The sequence below is a fragment of the Branchiostoma belcheri genome, unplaced genomic scaffold (assembly GCF_001625305.1).
Source record: "Branchiostoma belcheri isolate BF01 breed outbred unplaced genomic scaffold, Haploidv18h27 scaffold36, whole genome shotgun sequence".
Classification (NCBI taxonomy): Eukaryota; Metazoa; Chordata; class Leptocardii; order Amphioxiformes; family Branchiostomatidae; genus Branchiostoma; species Branchiostoma belcheri.
Genome location: NW_017803976.1, coordinates 1469477 through 1484060, shown reverse-complemented (window position 1 = coordinate 1484060; position 14584 = coordinate 1469477). Strand labels below are relative to the sequence as shown.

Genomic DNA, 14584 nt, shown 5'->3' with positions numbered 1-14584 from the left:
TTTTTTTTAGAAAAGTTTGATTTCCCCCTGTATGATTGGTATCGTCTGCGCGATGCGTGGTGGGAAGTAAACAACATGGCGCATGTTTACGGTTGGACTTAGTCCAAGTTTGTCGGACTCTTGGCGATCTTTACCGCCGGTTCACAGCCGAAATGTCGGGATTTAGCTAGTCATCTTTCTCACAAAGGTTCAGGTAAGCCCATAGATGTTCTCAGGTGTTACTTGTCGCTTTAAATCCCTCTGTATTTGTAGAAATCGGGGTCAGTTTTAATTGTTTGTACACACGCGTGCACGCGTTGCTTGGTTAGTAATTATATTATCTAGGTCATGCGGACAGACGTCGATTTTCTTCCATTTTTGCAAATATCTGCAGATCAGATAATAACAATTTTTTTCAATATGTAAAGTTTTGAGTGCATACTGTAGCTGTTGAGAGTGTAGAGTGTTCGTGGACTAGAAGTAGGTTAATCGTCAGATGTCAGTTTGAAGACAGACAGTGCCCTCTCTTCGCGGGGGGTCAGGTGAGTGCAGGTACCCGGCAGAGTGACTGTTAGCCAGGTGTGTGTGGCGCACGTGGCGTTGTTGTGGCAATCTAGCGCTGTTTGTTGACAAAACTGCACGGAATGCACTGATCCGTTATCTTCTAATCTTGGAAACAACGAAGATCTTTGTTGTCAATGTCAGTCATAGACTTTTGCCTACTCTGTATTTCTCAACGTATTAGACCCAGCACCAAACCCAGTGTTGTTCAAGCTTTGAACAACAACAAAGATTACTAGTACAGGTACTAGTAAGTAGAAATGCAGGAAACACAAAATTGACAGTTATATGACTCAGGTATGTTGGAATGTACCTATCTGCTTGAGGCCATAATTGCATGTAAACATCATAAACTTTATGGTGTATCTTACAGTTATTGCATGGCTTATATATCACATGTAATCTTATAGCTCAACTATAATCCACTCCCAACAGTCGCTATGTCTAAAATGTATGAAAAGCTTTTATATGTCATTGCATTTGAATAGAATTAACTTGTCTTTAAAGACTGAGTTATTTAGGTCAAAATAACAATTTGTTTTGGGAAAAGGCACCGGTTTTAATAATGACTGGTGTAGCATGCTTGTTTGTTCAGGGGTTGTTCCAGTGTTGGCTTTGTTTGCGCGCGGTCGGCTGAAGTGTTTGAAGGTGGGCACGCTAACGTTTCCACGGTTTCTCGCCTCGGGCTGTCATTAGTTCCGCTATTGTGTTGCTAATGCTATTTTCAGTCAGCGGTGCCTAATTTTCGTGGCTCTGTAACAATCACAAGTTTGAAGTCATTCTTTTGAGATTACGTGTAGTTGAATTGAATGTTCAAATGTTTATTAGATATTCAGTCATCATTATTAGGACCTCATAAAGTACTATTGTCGTGGAATTGATTACAAAATTATCATAGTCACATGGTCTTAGTACCGTCTTACCATAATTTGTCTATGATAACAGCTATCATATAACACCTGCTCACTGTAACTTACAACATTTGCATGCTGTCAGCAGCTGCAGTACGGCTATTGTCTGTTCAGCAGGTAAACATACATCTGATGAGTTGATTATAGTTTTAGGGGTTTTCAGGTAATTGTTTATCTTGAAATGTTATCGATCATCATGAGCTTATCTTTTATTGTTTCAAAGGCAAGGTTTGTATGGTTTATAATTTATATGAATTTATCCTGAGGATTATCTTGAATCAGACACATTTATCTAGTGCTCAGACAATTAGAACCGTACTTGTTTTAACCTTCAGCACCCTGAAGTAGCCCTTTGACTACCATTTACAATGTATTTACATGTATGTACTAGTAGGTTGCAGGGCAGAAAAGAGAAGGATAACTTTCAATGGTTTAGTTTTTATAGAACTACATTTCATTTGATTGGAATTTTCAAGAGACAAGTGAGTCTAAGTACATACTTGTAGCTCTGCATCAATATGCAATTTATATACGTAGATGAGTTACAATAGTTACTATACATAATTTCAAACACATTTGTCTACCATTACAGAGCCTGGATTCAGTAAAATGGCGCTGGGTGACCACAAGGCAGAGTCCGAGACGCAGGAGAATGGCCACGTGAATGGCGAGCTGTCCCCAGGCCCGAACAACTTCTCCGTCCCTCCGCGTGAGCGGCCCATGGTCCACCGCGCCGCAGACGCGCCCCTGTGTGAGAGATGTCGGGACTTGGAGCTGACGTTTTTTGACCCAGACTGCCCTGGGTGTCAGCTGCTCCTACAGGACATGGATCTGTCCATCAGCCAGATATTCGCCATCATCAGACAGTGGGTGCCGCAGGTGCAGCGCAGGATAGATGTACTTGGAGAGGAGGTTTGTCGTTTGTTTATGATCATGAAGTATTGAGAGACAATCCCATTGGTAGAAATACTTTTTTTTTCAGTGTTCTGCAATACTGCAGAATGTCACTTTTTTTCTGCAATTCAGAAATACTTTCTGCAAATACAAATTTAAAGTTAAAGTATGGATCTAAACATGGCACATACAAAATTGCATGTTGGCAAACACTTTACATGCAGTCTGAAAAATACATGCAAAATTACTTGTATTAGAGTCAGTAGTAAACACAAAAGCTCCATTAAACCCCTATCCTGATTATTCAGCCTACAAAATTACAGGTTCCTTTATAATATTTTTCTTCTGCAATATTGAAAATGCAGACTGCAGGTGGGTCTTTCTAGCACTGCAATGCTCACCTCACCTATCCCTTGACCTCAAGAGGGTCATTGGGGCACCATGACTTTATCCACTATTCACGAGTTGTACATTCCCAGGATCCTTTGCGCACAGGGTAGGGAAAGGTCGCGGTAAACCACGTGAATCATCCTCGGCTCTGGTCGGAAGAAGTCGGAAGTGTTCGCGAGCACTCGGAAATTTAAAAAATGGCTGACACCACTGCCGGCGGCGGGAGGCACGTAGTTTTTCACGGCGTTTGTACGGCAAAGCGGCATCAAATTTTTGCTCCATGACTATCGGTATGGGATAGGATAGGGTTGATTCAACATACTACGTGAAAATGTGACAAAAAGACAGACTTTTGAAATTGAATGCTCCCAGCCTACTATCGGCCAGATATCGCTTAGGGCACCTTCTTCCGACCAGAGCCGAGGATGAGTCACGTGGTTTACCGCTACCTTTCCCTACCCTGTGCGCAAAGGATCCTGGGAATGTGCAACTCGTGAATTCTCCTCCATTTAACCCTGTCCTCTGCCAATCTCATGTTTTCAGCTAAACTTAAGCCAGTTCACCGTCTCTTTTATGTTGTCTTGCAACCTCTTACTAGATTCCTATACCCCAGTACCCCTTTTCAGCTGTTTTGGCTTTTTGAGAGACAACAACAAAGACTAAATATAGATCGAGACTCATCAAGCTACATCCAATTTACTAGTACACATAATAATATGCTTGGAAGGTCAACTTAAAAACAATGTCTGAGGAGAAAGGGCTGTAGTAATTTATATTACACAATTTCAGGAGGTGAACAGAATGTACTACTTATTCAGACGTGAGTCTTTCTTCCAGCCCTCTGACTTTTCACCCTGATCTCCTGTTGGTCAAAGTCAAGTTGTTCTAAGCAACAGGCTTTGAAGACTTTTTTTGTCTATTACAATTTACATTCCAGATGAACTAGTTAGTGTAGCACATTTAACTCCAGTAGTATTGACTTGTATTTTTATGGTAAGGCCACACCAATTTAATTTGTTGGTTAACGGATTTTTCTAGAAAAATAATGAAGCGGGAGGGCGAAAAAAAAATAAAAATAAAAACAGGCCTAGGCATCCTATTATGGCCCAAAATGGTACGATAGGAACCATGAAGTCAACACACCAGGCTGGTTCAAAATTTAAACAATGAATTTTGAACTTTTAATGATACCATTGCATTGAAAGATGGAATAATTGTAACAACTATTATGAAAAGGACTGTTTTCAACTGTTCAGGGCAAAATACGAGCATTTTACAGTTGATTCTGAATTTTTATTTTTATTTGCAAATCAGAAAAAAAATGAAGCGGGCGAATCCGTTAACCAAGAAATTAAATTGGTGTGGCCTAAAGTAATGAATTAATTTTTGAATATTTTGTCAGATCTTGAGAAGAGGTGCTCATGTGAATGACCGTGATGGGTTGACAGACATGACACTACTCCAGTACGCCTGCAAGGCAGGTGCAACCGGCATCGGCAGTGTGGAAGCAGGTAAGTTTTAGAACCAACTCTATTAACATCTGTGTCCATAATATCACCAGGGTCCATAATATCGCCACATTGAGAAATAGTGTGCTTTAAGATATTTTTACTGCAACATACTTTTGGTATGCACTCCTGCACACCTCAAATGTACATACCTAGGGTATGTTGCAGTAAAAATATCTTTAAGCACACTGTTTCTCAAGGTGGCGATATTATGGACCCTGGTGATATTATGGACACGGATGTTACATGTATGTGAATTTTCTTCTTTTTAATATCTATATCTGTATAGCCAGTACCACACTTCTGGGTAACACATCTTTGCAGACACTGAGCATGGCGGCAGCTGGCTACATTACACCGAACGACTTGTTACACCTAATCCTTGAAAATTTTACCCTAAACATCTAAAACTATCTAAATTCTAATGACAATGCCCCTACTGTATTTGGTGACAGTGAGTTCTGCTTTGCGATAGTTCTAGGAAAGAATCTATTCAAAAGAAAATTCTTAGATAAGCATATACCATGCAATTATGTATTATGTATAATGTATCTGATAATTTTGGGATTGAATGTGCTGTGCACTTAAGCGAGGGGAATTGATGTGACATTATATTGAACCGAAAATCATCGATATACGATGTTAAGACCAGGTTCACTTTGCACTGATTAGAAAAAAAAGCATTAATACAATTGTAAAAGATGAAAATAGATATACTAGCATACTGCAAATCAGATTTATAATCTAGAATTATAGCAGAAAAAGACCATGGAGAATTTCAAAATGCGTGAAAAAACTCTGGATGGAGTTCTAAAAAAATTATCAATACAGCGTAGATTCAAGAACATTTTTTATTCTGTGTTTCCAGCGACAAGACTGGCGGAACATGTGATCTCCAAGGGCGCAGACGTCAGAATCCGATCCAGATGGACCAACATGGCCGCCCTCCACTACGCAGCGTACTTCGATGTGGCTGTGCTGATCAGTATGCTGTTAAAAGCATCTGGTGGGAGAGGTAAGGACACTTCGTATACGAATCATATATAAAAAACTAGTAATGTTGTTCCATATGCACACTCAAAACCCACTGTACTAGTACAGAGGTTAAAACATGTAGTAATATATGTTTAAAGTTAAAACTTTTGGTCCAACACAAAAAATTCTCTCACCTAGAGCTAGAGGTCAGTCTACTGAGGAAGACCAGAGTGACTGGTCGAAAGCTAGGTGAGAGAATTTTTTGTGTTGGACCAAATGTTTAAACTTTAAACATGTAACTACCAACACAGATGAACTTTCATGATAGTATGTAGTAATATAGGTGAGAATGAAACCCACTGCAAGGTGTTTATGTTGTGCCTCACTCTGTTGAAGATGATTTTATGTTTTGGCCAGGAAGCTTTTAATTTCTCAAAACCAAGAGTTCCCTGAGTGGAAAAACCTGTTCAACCATTCTCTTCGGTGTGAGCTTTGCAAGAGCAATCACTATGACAGCCCTACCTTATATTTACAAGGTGTGAAACGTAGTCCTATCATTGTTATTACTGTCATAAGACATTACACATTCAAATTATTGGAACTGGAAAGAGAGCTGCTGTGTTTCTGGGAAAACCAAAGAATGGGGAACAGTATTGAACAAACCTGCTGGTGTGTTACGCCGAAAGGCGGTTATACCGGCTATACAGATACAGATACAGAACGTGAAGAGACCTGGCCATCATCATAATGATGTTTTGTAGCTGTAAGTCCCCCATGATTGACACCTGTTGGTAACACCTGTGTCAGGTGTGTGAGCATGGGGACAGTCTGGAGTAACATCCCTGCACACCTGATTCTACACTTCTTCTTTGAAAGCTCCGGTAACATTCACTCTCTCAATCCCATACTAGTATTTCTCTTAATTCAGTATTTTTCTTAATCTAGCATTCAGCTAATTTCTGACAAGAGTTTGTTACCTTGTCCAAGATGGTCATGTTTTTGTATGTAAACACGATAACTCAAGAAGGCTAGGATGGATTGTCTTGATACAAAAATGTATATGGAAGGTGTATGAGACCTCAAAATCATTAGATTTTGGACCCCATTTGCTACTTGTTTATGATGTTGTTGTTTAGTATATTATAATAAGTATTTGCAGACAACCATTGTAATATCAGAATTCTATCTCTTCTTGGAAAAAAACATTTCTCTTTTGCTGCAAAGCCTTTCAAAAAATTTTTGTCGGCCCCATTTTGTTTGAGGAAAATTTCTAACGCTGCTGGTAGAGTTGGTTGAGAGTGTGTGTGAACATAACAGGTGTCAACAACTGCTGTATTGACTTCCCAGTCGTTTCATAGTACAGGTGTTATCTACACCTGACTACAAAACAAACTAATTCTATACAACAGGTTGACCCCCGCTGTGCCCTCCTCTGCTCAAGAGTTGATTTTCGCCCTGTTGCTAGGCTTTATTGCAATTGTATGTTGTGGCCATGTTGCTTGTTTGAAAACCCGGCACTTGTCCGTTACAAACTTTTGTTCTGTACTGTACTTAGTATTTGCACCAATCAAACAAGGCGACCCACATGTGCATGGAACATCATGACTGCTTGTTTGTTTAGTGTGCTACCGTTGGATTAGAATGTTAAACCTTTGCAAACACATAATGTACACTACAATAAGGGCATTAGATGCTGTTTATGGTGGATTTAATCCAAAGAATGGGAAAATTAGGCCACACCAATGCAATATGTTGGTTCTCTGATTTTTTCAGAAAAAATATGAAGCGACAGGGAAAAAAAAAAGGAATAAAACCAGACCTAGGAATCCTTTGATAGCCCCAAATGCCATGATAGGAGAAATTATGTCAAAATATCAGGCTGGTTTGTAATCCAAACAGTGACTTTCAAACTCTTAATCAAACCACTGTATTGATAGATGGAAAAATTAAGTAAGTAAAGCAACTCTGAAGAGAAGGAACTTCTTTCAAGTGTTGGGGCTAAGATATGAGCGTAAGTTGATTCAGAGGCTGACATCTTTTTTTTTGGAAATCAGAAGAAAATGAAGCGGGCAAATCCGTGAACCAACAACTTGAATTGGTGTGGCATTAGAGAGTGTCTTCTTTGGCAGTTCAGTCTATTGTAGACCATCTAATGCATAGTTCGCACCTCTGGTGAGTTCTTTTGTGACTCGAAAGTCCAGCCTTGGTGTTGTTGAGAGTGTACAAATGTAGTTGAGCAAAAAAACGGTATATATTATGTAGCTCTTCCACCGCTGTTAGAATGCAAAATGTTTTCACAGTGTATTTGATTAAAACCACGACATATATTCCCAGTGCTTACTACAGCAGTCTTCTCTGTTACTTTGCTCAAGATGTAGATAACTTATGTCGAGAGTATGACAACGGGACCCCTCTGCACATCGCCACCACAAACCTCTGCTTCGAGGCTGCTCGCTGCCTCCTCCAACACGGCGCTGACCCAACGATAAAGGACGGCGCCGGCCGCACGCCGCTAGAATGCATCCCTGACACATCCGGCCTGGACGCCACGTCGGAAACCGCCATCGTTGCCACAAAAATGCGAATCCTGCTGAAGGATGCAGAGCCGCTGACCTCGCAGAAAAATGCCCCTCAGTACGACATGCCAAGCTACGAGACCGTCTCAGGGAAGGTGTTGCTGTCATCACGGGGACTGAAACTGGGGGAGCGAGTCATCATCGGGGGTGTAAAGGCAAGTGTGATTGTAGCATGGTGTTTTACAGTTGAAAATACACTGTAAGGCAACACCAATTTAATTTCTTGGTTAACGGATTTTTCTAGAAAAATAATGGAGCTGGCGGGCGAAAAAAAAAAAATAAAATAAAAACAGGCCTAGGCATTCTATTATGGCCCAAAATGGTACAATAGGAGCCATGAAGTCAACACACCAGGCCGGTTCAAAATTTAAACAATGAATTTTTAACTTTTAATGATACCATTGCATTTAAAGATGGAATAACTGTAACAACTAGGAAGAAAAGGGTTGTTTTTAACTGTTCAGGGCAAAATATGAGCATTTTGCAGTTGATTCTGAATTTTTATTTTTATTTGCAAGTCAGAAAAAAATGAAGCGGGCGAATCCGTTAACCAAGAAATTAAATTGGTGTGTCCTAATGTTGTGTAGAAAATTTTATTCAACTTGATGCATGTAATCTATGGAAGAGAATATGATCTTAGCTTTTGATACAAGCAAGGACTTGATACAAGCTGGCAAAAAGAATTTGAATCCCAGAACTTATTTCAATGGAAGGTGCATAAAAGGTCAACTATTCCATTCTAGTCTCTACCAGACGAGCAGTAGGGAAATCTGAAATGTTGTCAGTTGGAAACATCTACATGACATCAACATTACCAAAAGGGTCATTAATTTGGTCAGCCCAGGAAATTTTTGTCCACACACATTCACTTAGGCCACACCAAGTAAATTTTATGGATGACGTCCTTTGGAGACCCTAAATCTAATGCGAGAGGGCGAAAAAAAACAAGAAGGGGCTGGGCCCTAAAAAACAAGATGCCTAGATTAGAAATATTGCACTGCTGACAGGACCATCCTGTCTGTTAATAGTTCCAAAAACGGCACTGTTTTGGAACTATTGACAGGATTTTTTTCAGTGCCATATTTTTTTTTTTCATTTTTGTTTCGATTTTTTAACCAGGCACAGGCTTTCGGCGTTACGGGTTTCACATCAATCTGACGATTTGCGGCACTGTCGTGACTCTTTGGTCATACATGTAGTTACAGGAAGCGGAATTTCTTGTTTTTTTTTCTAGGAACACTTACAGGCCAAGATCAATGCGCACGCGGACGTCATCCATAAAATTTACTTGGTGTGGCCTTAACACAAATAACAGACTGTTAGTATTACATATACAATTGCATGTTACCGAGAAAATATGTACACATGTACTGGTATATGGCATGGCATTGTTTGGATTCAGTTGTCAACATTGGCAACAGAAAGATAATTTGGTACCACAGAAATGTACAGAATAAAGAGTTTCTCCCATTTATTGGCAGATGGGTACTCTCCGGTTCTGCGGCACCACAGAGTTTGCGTCAGGTGTTTGGGCGGGGATCGAGCTAGATGAGCCTGAAGGGAAAAATGACGGCAGCATCGGCGGGATCTACTACTTCAAATGTGCTCCTAAACACGGTTAGTCTTGTACTTCACTATTCAAAAGTCTAACATTGCTATGTCCTATGATATGCCTTTGCAATGGCCATGAAAGCTTACATCTTTATGTGCTGCAAAGAAGTAAATTCACATTTATGATAGAACTTTGAAGCTAAGTAACCTTTGAGGTTGGTTTGTATTGTATATCCATTAAGCTTCCTCATGCTGTAACTGTAACACACCAGATTTGTACATTCTTTACAAAATATTCTTTATAACCTTGAAACTGTGCAACATACACTCTTTGGCCTAAGCTTTGCCGCTGAGGGAGGGCCAAGCTTCAATGCATGACAAACATTTTACTTAAAGTTAGTTTTATATTTGTTTGCTACACGTGTCACACAATTCAGTTGAACACTGTTGGCGTCTGTGTGGTGTTACAGTAGTGGATAGAGCGTCCAACTGTCAAGCAAGAAGACCCAGGTTCAATCCCCAGGGTTGGACCCATACATGTCGGGACATGCACCCAGACATTGTGCCCTTGGGAGAGGCACTTAACACACATTTCTCCCCTCAGTTAGAGGGTTCCTGGGCCCTACTAGGGTTTGGGTTGGCATTAGGAAGAGCATCCAGCCGTAAAAATCTTGCTTCAAAAAAAGACTTGTACCAGGTGCAAGCACGTCTAACCCCTGGTTGGGTATAAATGACGTTAAATTCGGTTTTAAAAAAAACTGTTGTGTTGTATGTTTTCCTTCAGGTATTTTTGCCCCCCTGTCCAAGATCACCAAGTCTAACTCCCCTGCCACCACCCCCCGGGGCAGTCGTCCCTCCACCCCCCAGCGTCGCCGGCTCTCCGCACCCAAGATGGACTTCTCACACGTCACCGCAAGGGTAGAAACAGGTGGGGACACCAGAAATGATGAAACAATAAAGTCAATGTTAACTTTAGGACTGCCAATAATGTTATACCAAAAAACAAATTGAATGTTATGCTGAAAAAACAGACTTGGAGAGCTCTGGAGAAGCTTGGAGAAAGTGTAGTGTTCCATGATAACATAACAGATCAGCAACGTCAATTTGTCCATAGATAGTAGAGTGGCAAATGTACAATGTGTACATTAGACAATTCATGTTTGTATCAAAATGAACAGTTCGTTGCTGTACATGTAGTAATATTAAAATCAGTGTTATTTTAACATTTTTCATCTTTATTATGGATCAAATATGAAATTGTCCTCTTGCCTTGCCTTTTCTGCTGAATTAAAAACTATTCTATTGCCTCCAGGACTTCGGAAGAGGTCATCTAGCATGACCTCTGAACCGGGAGAGTTGGAGGTCGGAGATCGGGTCATCGTGGCAGGTCAAAGGACAGGGGTCATCAGGTTCAGTGGGAAGACAGACTTCGCTCCAGGTAAGGATGGGGGCTGGGATTGTTCCTTCATTACCTCCATGAAAAAATGGAGGTATTGTTTTTGGTGTGTCTGTGTGTACCATAGCCTTTTTGAGGCTGTAGGGACAATGGGTTGTTGACCCACTATGGCAGAGCCTATCCCTCTCCTTCCACTGCCTTTTACCTTCCCAACCAAACTCAGGCACCCATTTCATACCTGGGCGGAGTGAAGAAAGTCGTGTAAAGTACCTTTCCCAAGGACACAACAGTGGACACAAGGATCAAACCATAATCTTTCAATCTTGTGTCCACTAGCCTTAAGCCACTTGGCTATTTGATACCAGCCTTTACTTGTACGCCATGTCATATCACATTTTATCTATTACAATCGGATGTGGCTACAACAGTACAAGAAAAGACGTCAGTCTGAAGCTTTCCTATCATTTGATGTACATGTATGAAGAGTAATATAAGAATCTTCTTAACCAAACCCAAGAAAAATTTCTAGTATAGAGATTACTACTACCAGTACCGACAAAAATTGGCCTTGTTAATCTGATGGCATTTTGCATACATACACACATACGTACCTTTGTTTGCCCCAGGCTGGTGGTACGGTGTTGAGTTAGACAAACCCCGTGGGAAGAACGACGGCTCGGTGTCAGGAGTACGGTACTTCAGCTGTGAGCCCATGAAGGGGGTGTTCGCACCGCCCTCCAGAGTCACAAGGTAAGTCACAACAGTCAAGAAACACGGGAAAGGGTTGTCTGTAGTGGTGGACAGGCCCTAAGGTTGCAGGAATTTATGAATTGTGTGTGATCATAGGATGGCAGCATACAAGTTTCAATGTTTTCCAAATTGTCTTTCTTGGTACTTTTTGGTTAGAATGTAGAGTTTGTTGTTTACTTTTTCCAGTCATATTTATCATATTATCATATTTACAATCATATACCAATCATTGGATTTTTTTTGGGTTAAGTTTGTTTCATATTCTTCAGTTTTGTTTGGTTGCTTTTGTTTCCAGAGCCACTCCCTCTCGTATGGGGTCCATGGAGTCTTTGTCAAGTGTGGGGAGTGAGAGTAAGTAGTCAACGTCATCAAAATATGTATAATAAGGACACGCTCATTTTTTTCTTCAATTTCTGACAGATTGAAGAAGTTCCTCAGTCACATAAAATAAACAGTAGAATATTCATCAATCAGTGACGGTTTTGATAGGTAACAATGGTGTACCTCCAAATTTTTTACATCGACTGTATGTCTTGATCACGGAGTTACCTAGTCTCGCGAGAACACAAGACTAGATCGAGACTTGTGCCTGGAGGTACGTGATTGTTACCTTTCAAAACAGTCACTCATTGATGAATATTCTACTATCTACTAACTGACTGATTAAATTCTCATCTGTGAATCGTGCTGATTTTAACACAATGATATCTGAAATCTTTGATTGACAGTTTCGTCCGTCCACCGCACGGCCAGCAGCGCGTCATACAGCGGCCGCAGCCCGAGAAGAGACCGAGCCCTCCTACAGCGCAGGTCAGCAGCCATTGTTGTCTTATCACATGCACGTGTCTGTTGTTTGATTGGGATTTGTGGCGTCGGGTGTCCTAGTGGTAGATCATTCGACTGTGAACCGAGAGACCCGGGTTCGATCCCGAGTCGTACGCTGGACATGTCTGAACATGCACCCCGACGTTGTGCCCTTGGGAAAGGCACTTTACACGGCTTTCCTCACTCCACCCAGGTGTGAATGGGTACCTAACTTCGGTTGGGGAAAGTCATATTGAGGTCACCTTGTGGCGCCGAATGGCAGCCGCACAGACCCTTGCGGCAGTTCCACAAAAATGTGGAACAAATACATATGTATGTACCATGACATTGTGTATTATGTGTATTATTATGTGTATTATTACCATTTGTACAATGTATCATATATTATGATCGTAAACCCTGATTGCACAGGTGATGTTTGGCCAATAAAAATTTTATTATCATTGTTATTATTATTTCACGTGTTTCATAATCATTGTCACAGGAAAGTTAAATGTTGTATTTCAACAGCTAGAGCGCTGCTTAATTAACCAACTTTAATGCATTTTCTATATAGTAATAACCTTATAATAAACTTTATACATCATCATACAATGTACAATTGTGTTGCATGTTATCAAATAGTGGGTGGAAAGAGACAAAAATGTGTTTTAGGCCTGTGTATAGTGTAGTCAATGAAGAAACAAGCTGTAGGTGACAAAAATGTCAAAAAGTGACAAAAATGTCAAAAAGTGACAAAAATGTTAAAAAGTAACAAAAATGTTGAAAAGTATCAAAAATGTTGAAAAGTGACAAAAATGTTGAAAAGTGACAAAAATGTTGAAAAGTGACAATAATGTTGAAAAGTGACAAAAATGTTGAAAAGTGACAATAATGTTGAAATGTGTCAAAAATGTTGAAAGGTGACAAAAATCTTAAAACGTGACAAAAATGTAAAAAAAGCAATAACTTTGATTTTCCCCAGTGCCAAGGCCACCCCCTTCAAGAGATCCCTGAGCGGCTCGGGTCCTGTGGACTTTGCCCTGACGGAGGGGATGACTGTGCTGGTCACGAATATTAATGAGCTGGGAACCATCCGCTACATCGGACCAGCCGACTTCGCCGAGGGGGTGTGGTTGGGAGTGGAGCTCAGAGCACCAAAAGGTAATCAACTTAACCTGCAATGTACTTTGAATTAATAACTGAACATATATAAAGTTGAAATGATACTACCAGTAGTCCCATTACAAGAAGCCTCAAAATAAAAGTAGTAAATAATTATTCATATGACAAAAACTTAATTTTGAGTCAGCTGACCAAGGGATTTAGTCACTTTCTCAATCATTATTTTACTATGATTTAGAAAGTTGAATTTGTCCAATGTCTGATTTCTTAACTTACTACTAACAGTCAATGTTGCTGGTACATGTAGTTTCTACAGAATATCCATCAAATATGTGCCAAATACATTTGTAGTTGTCAGCTATTTGTAGCTGTACTCTTTTGAAGGGAAATAACATTGAGTTAACGAATTACAGGTAAAAATGACGGCTCTGTGAAGGGAACACGATACTTCAACTGCAGAGCGAACTACGGGCTGCTCGTCCGGCCGAGCCGCGTGACGTGTCGCGGAATCAACGGCAGCAAGCTGCTGGGTGGAAGAGACCAAAAGGGCTTTGGTCCAGGGGTGAGCATCAACCACCGCCAGAGTGCAGAGAACTCCTCCTCCTTCATACAATAGACTAGTCCTCGTGTATCCCATAAGCCACCTTGTTCAGGGGGGTTGAAGATAAGAAACTGTACAAACTGTGGGGTGATTATTAGATAGTCTCACTGTCCTACAGCATACATTGTAGTTTAATATTATTATCTTGTCAAATCGTACTGTAAAATGCCTAAAATTTTTCCCAAGTCTTACGAGAATCTATGGTTTCCAAACCAATGTAGGAAAACAATGCAGTAGTCAATACCTGTTGTTGTTTAGATAAGACACGATGGCAATCTTCTCCGCCTACCTCAAGTCTTTTTACAGGGAAACATTTAAATTTGTTGGTTTCTGGCAGGAAGCAGTGGCTTATGGGATACATTGTGGCTGGCCCATTGTGTCCAATGACTGAACATCGAACCTTTCAACTCCAGTCCTGTTTTATAAGATTGACAACTGGAGTAAAAGAAGTCCAAAGAAAGTACTTATTGATGAGTCATATTCTTTTGGATGGTAGGTTGTATACAAAATTATATCTGAATTTGTTGCTGGTTGACAATTCCTTACATGTACTCATAGTGTTT

General features: G+C 40.4%; 1 protein-coding gene across 4 annotated transcripts; it reads left to right on the top strand.

Annotated features, from left to right (window-relative positions):
• Positions 1-59: 59 nt before the first annotated feature.
• Positions 60-14476, top strand: LOC109476029 (CAP-Gly domain-containing linker protein 3-like). 4 transcript variants are annotated; one of them, XM_019776842.1, is made up of 13 exons: positions 60-193; positions 2044-2363; positions 4138-4246; positions 5112-5258; positions 7591-7949; positions 9276-9411; positions 10130-10273; positions 10658-10773; positions 11358-11491; positions 11787-11842; positions 12220-12301; positions 13281-13459; positions 13834-14476. In XM_019776842.1, exons 2-13 carry the CDS (start codon positions 2061-2063, stop codon positions 14034-14036), a joined length of 1968 nt encoding a protein of 655 aa, XP_019632401.1. In that variant the 5' UTR covers positions 60-193; positions 2044-2060; the 3' UTR covers positions 14037-14476. The 4 variants fall into 4 exon arrangements, 3 of the variants coding, with proteins under 3 accessions (XP_019632401.1, XP_019632400.1, XP_019632403.1); XM_019776841.1 differs by having other exon boundaries at positions 10658-10783; positions 11368-11491; XR_002140584.1 differs by lacking the exon at positions 11787-11842 and having other exon boundaries at positions 10658-10783; positions 11368-11491; positions 13834-13939.
• The last annotated feature ends 108 nt before the right edge of the window (positions 14477-14584 follow it).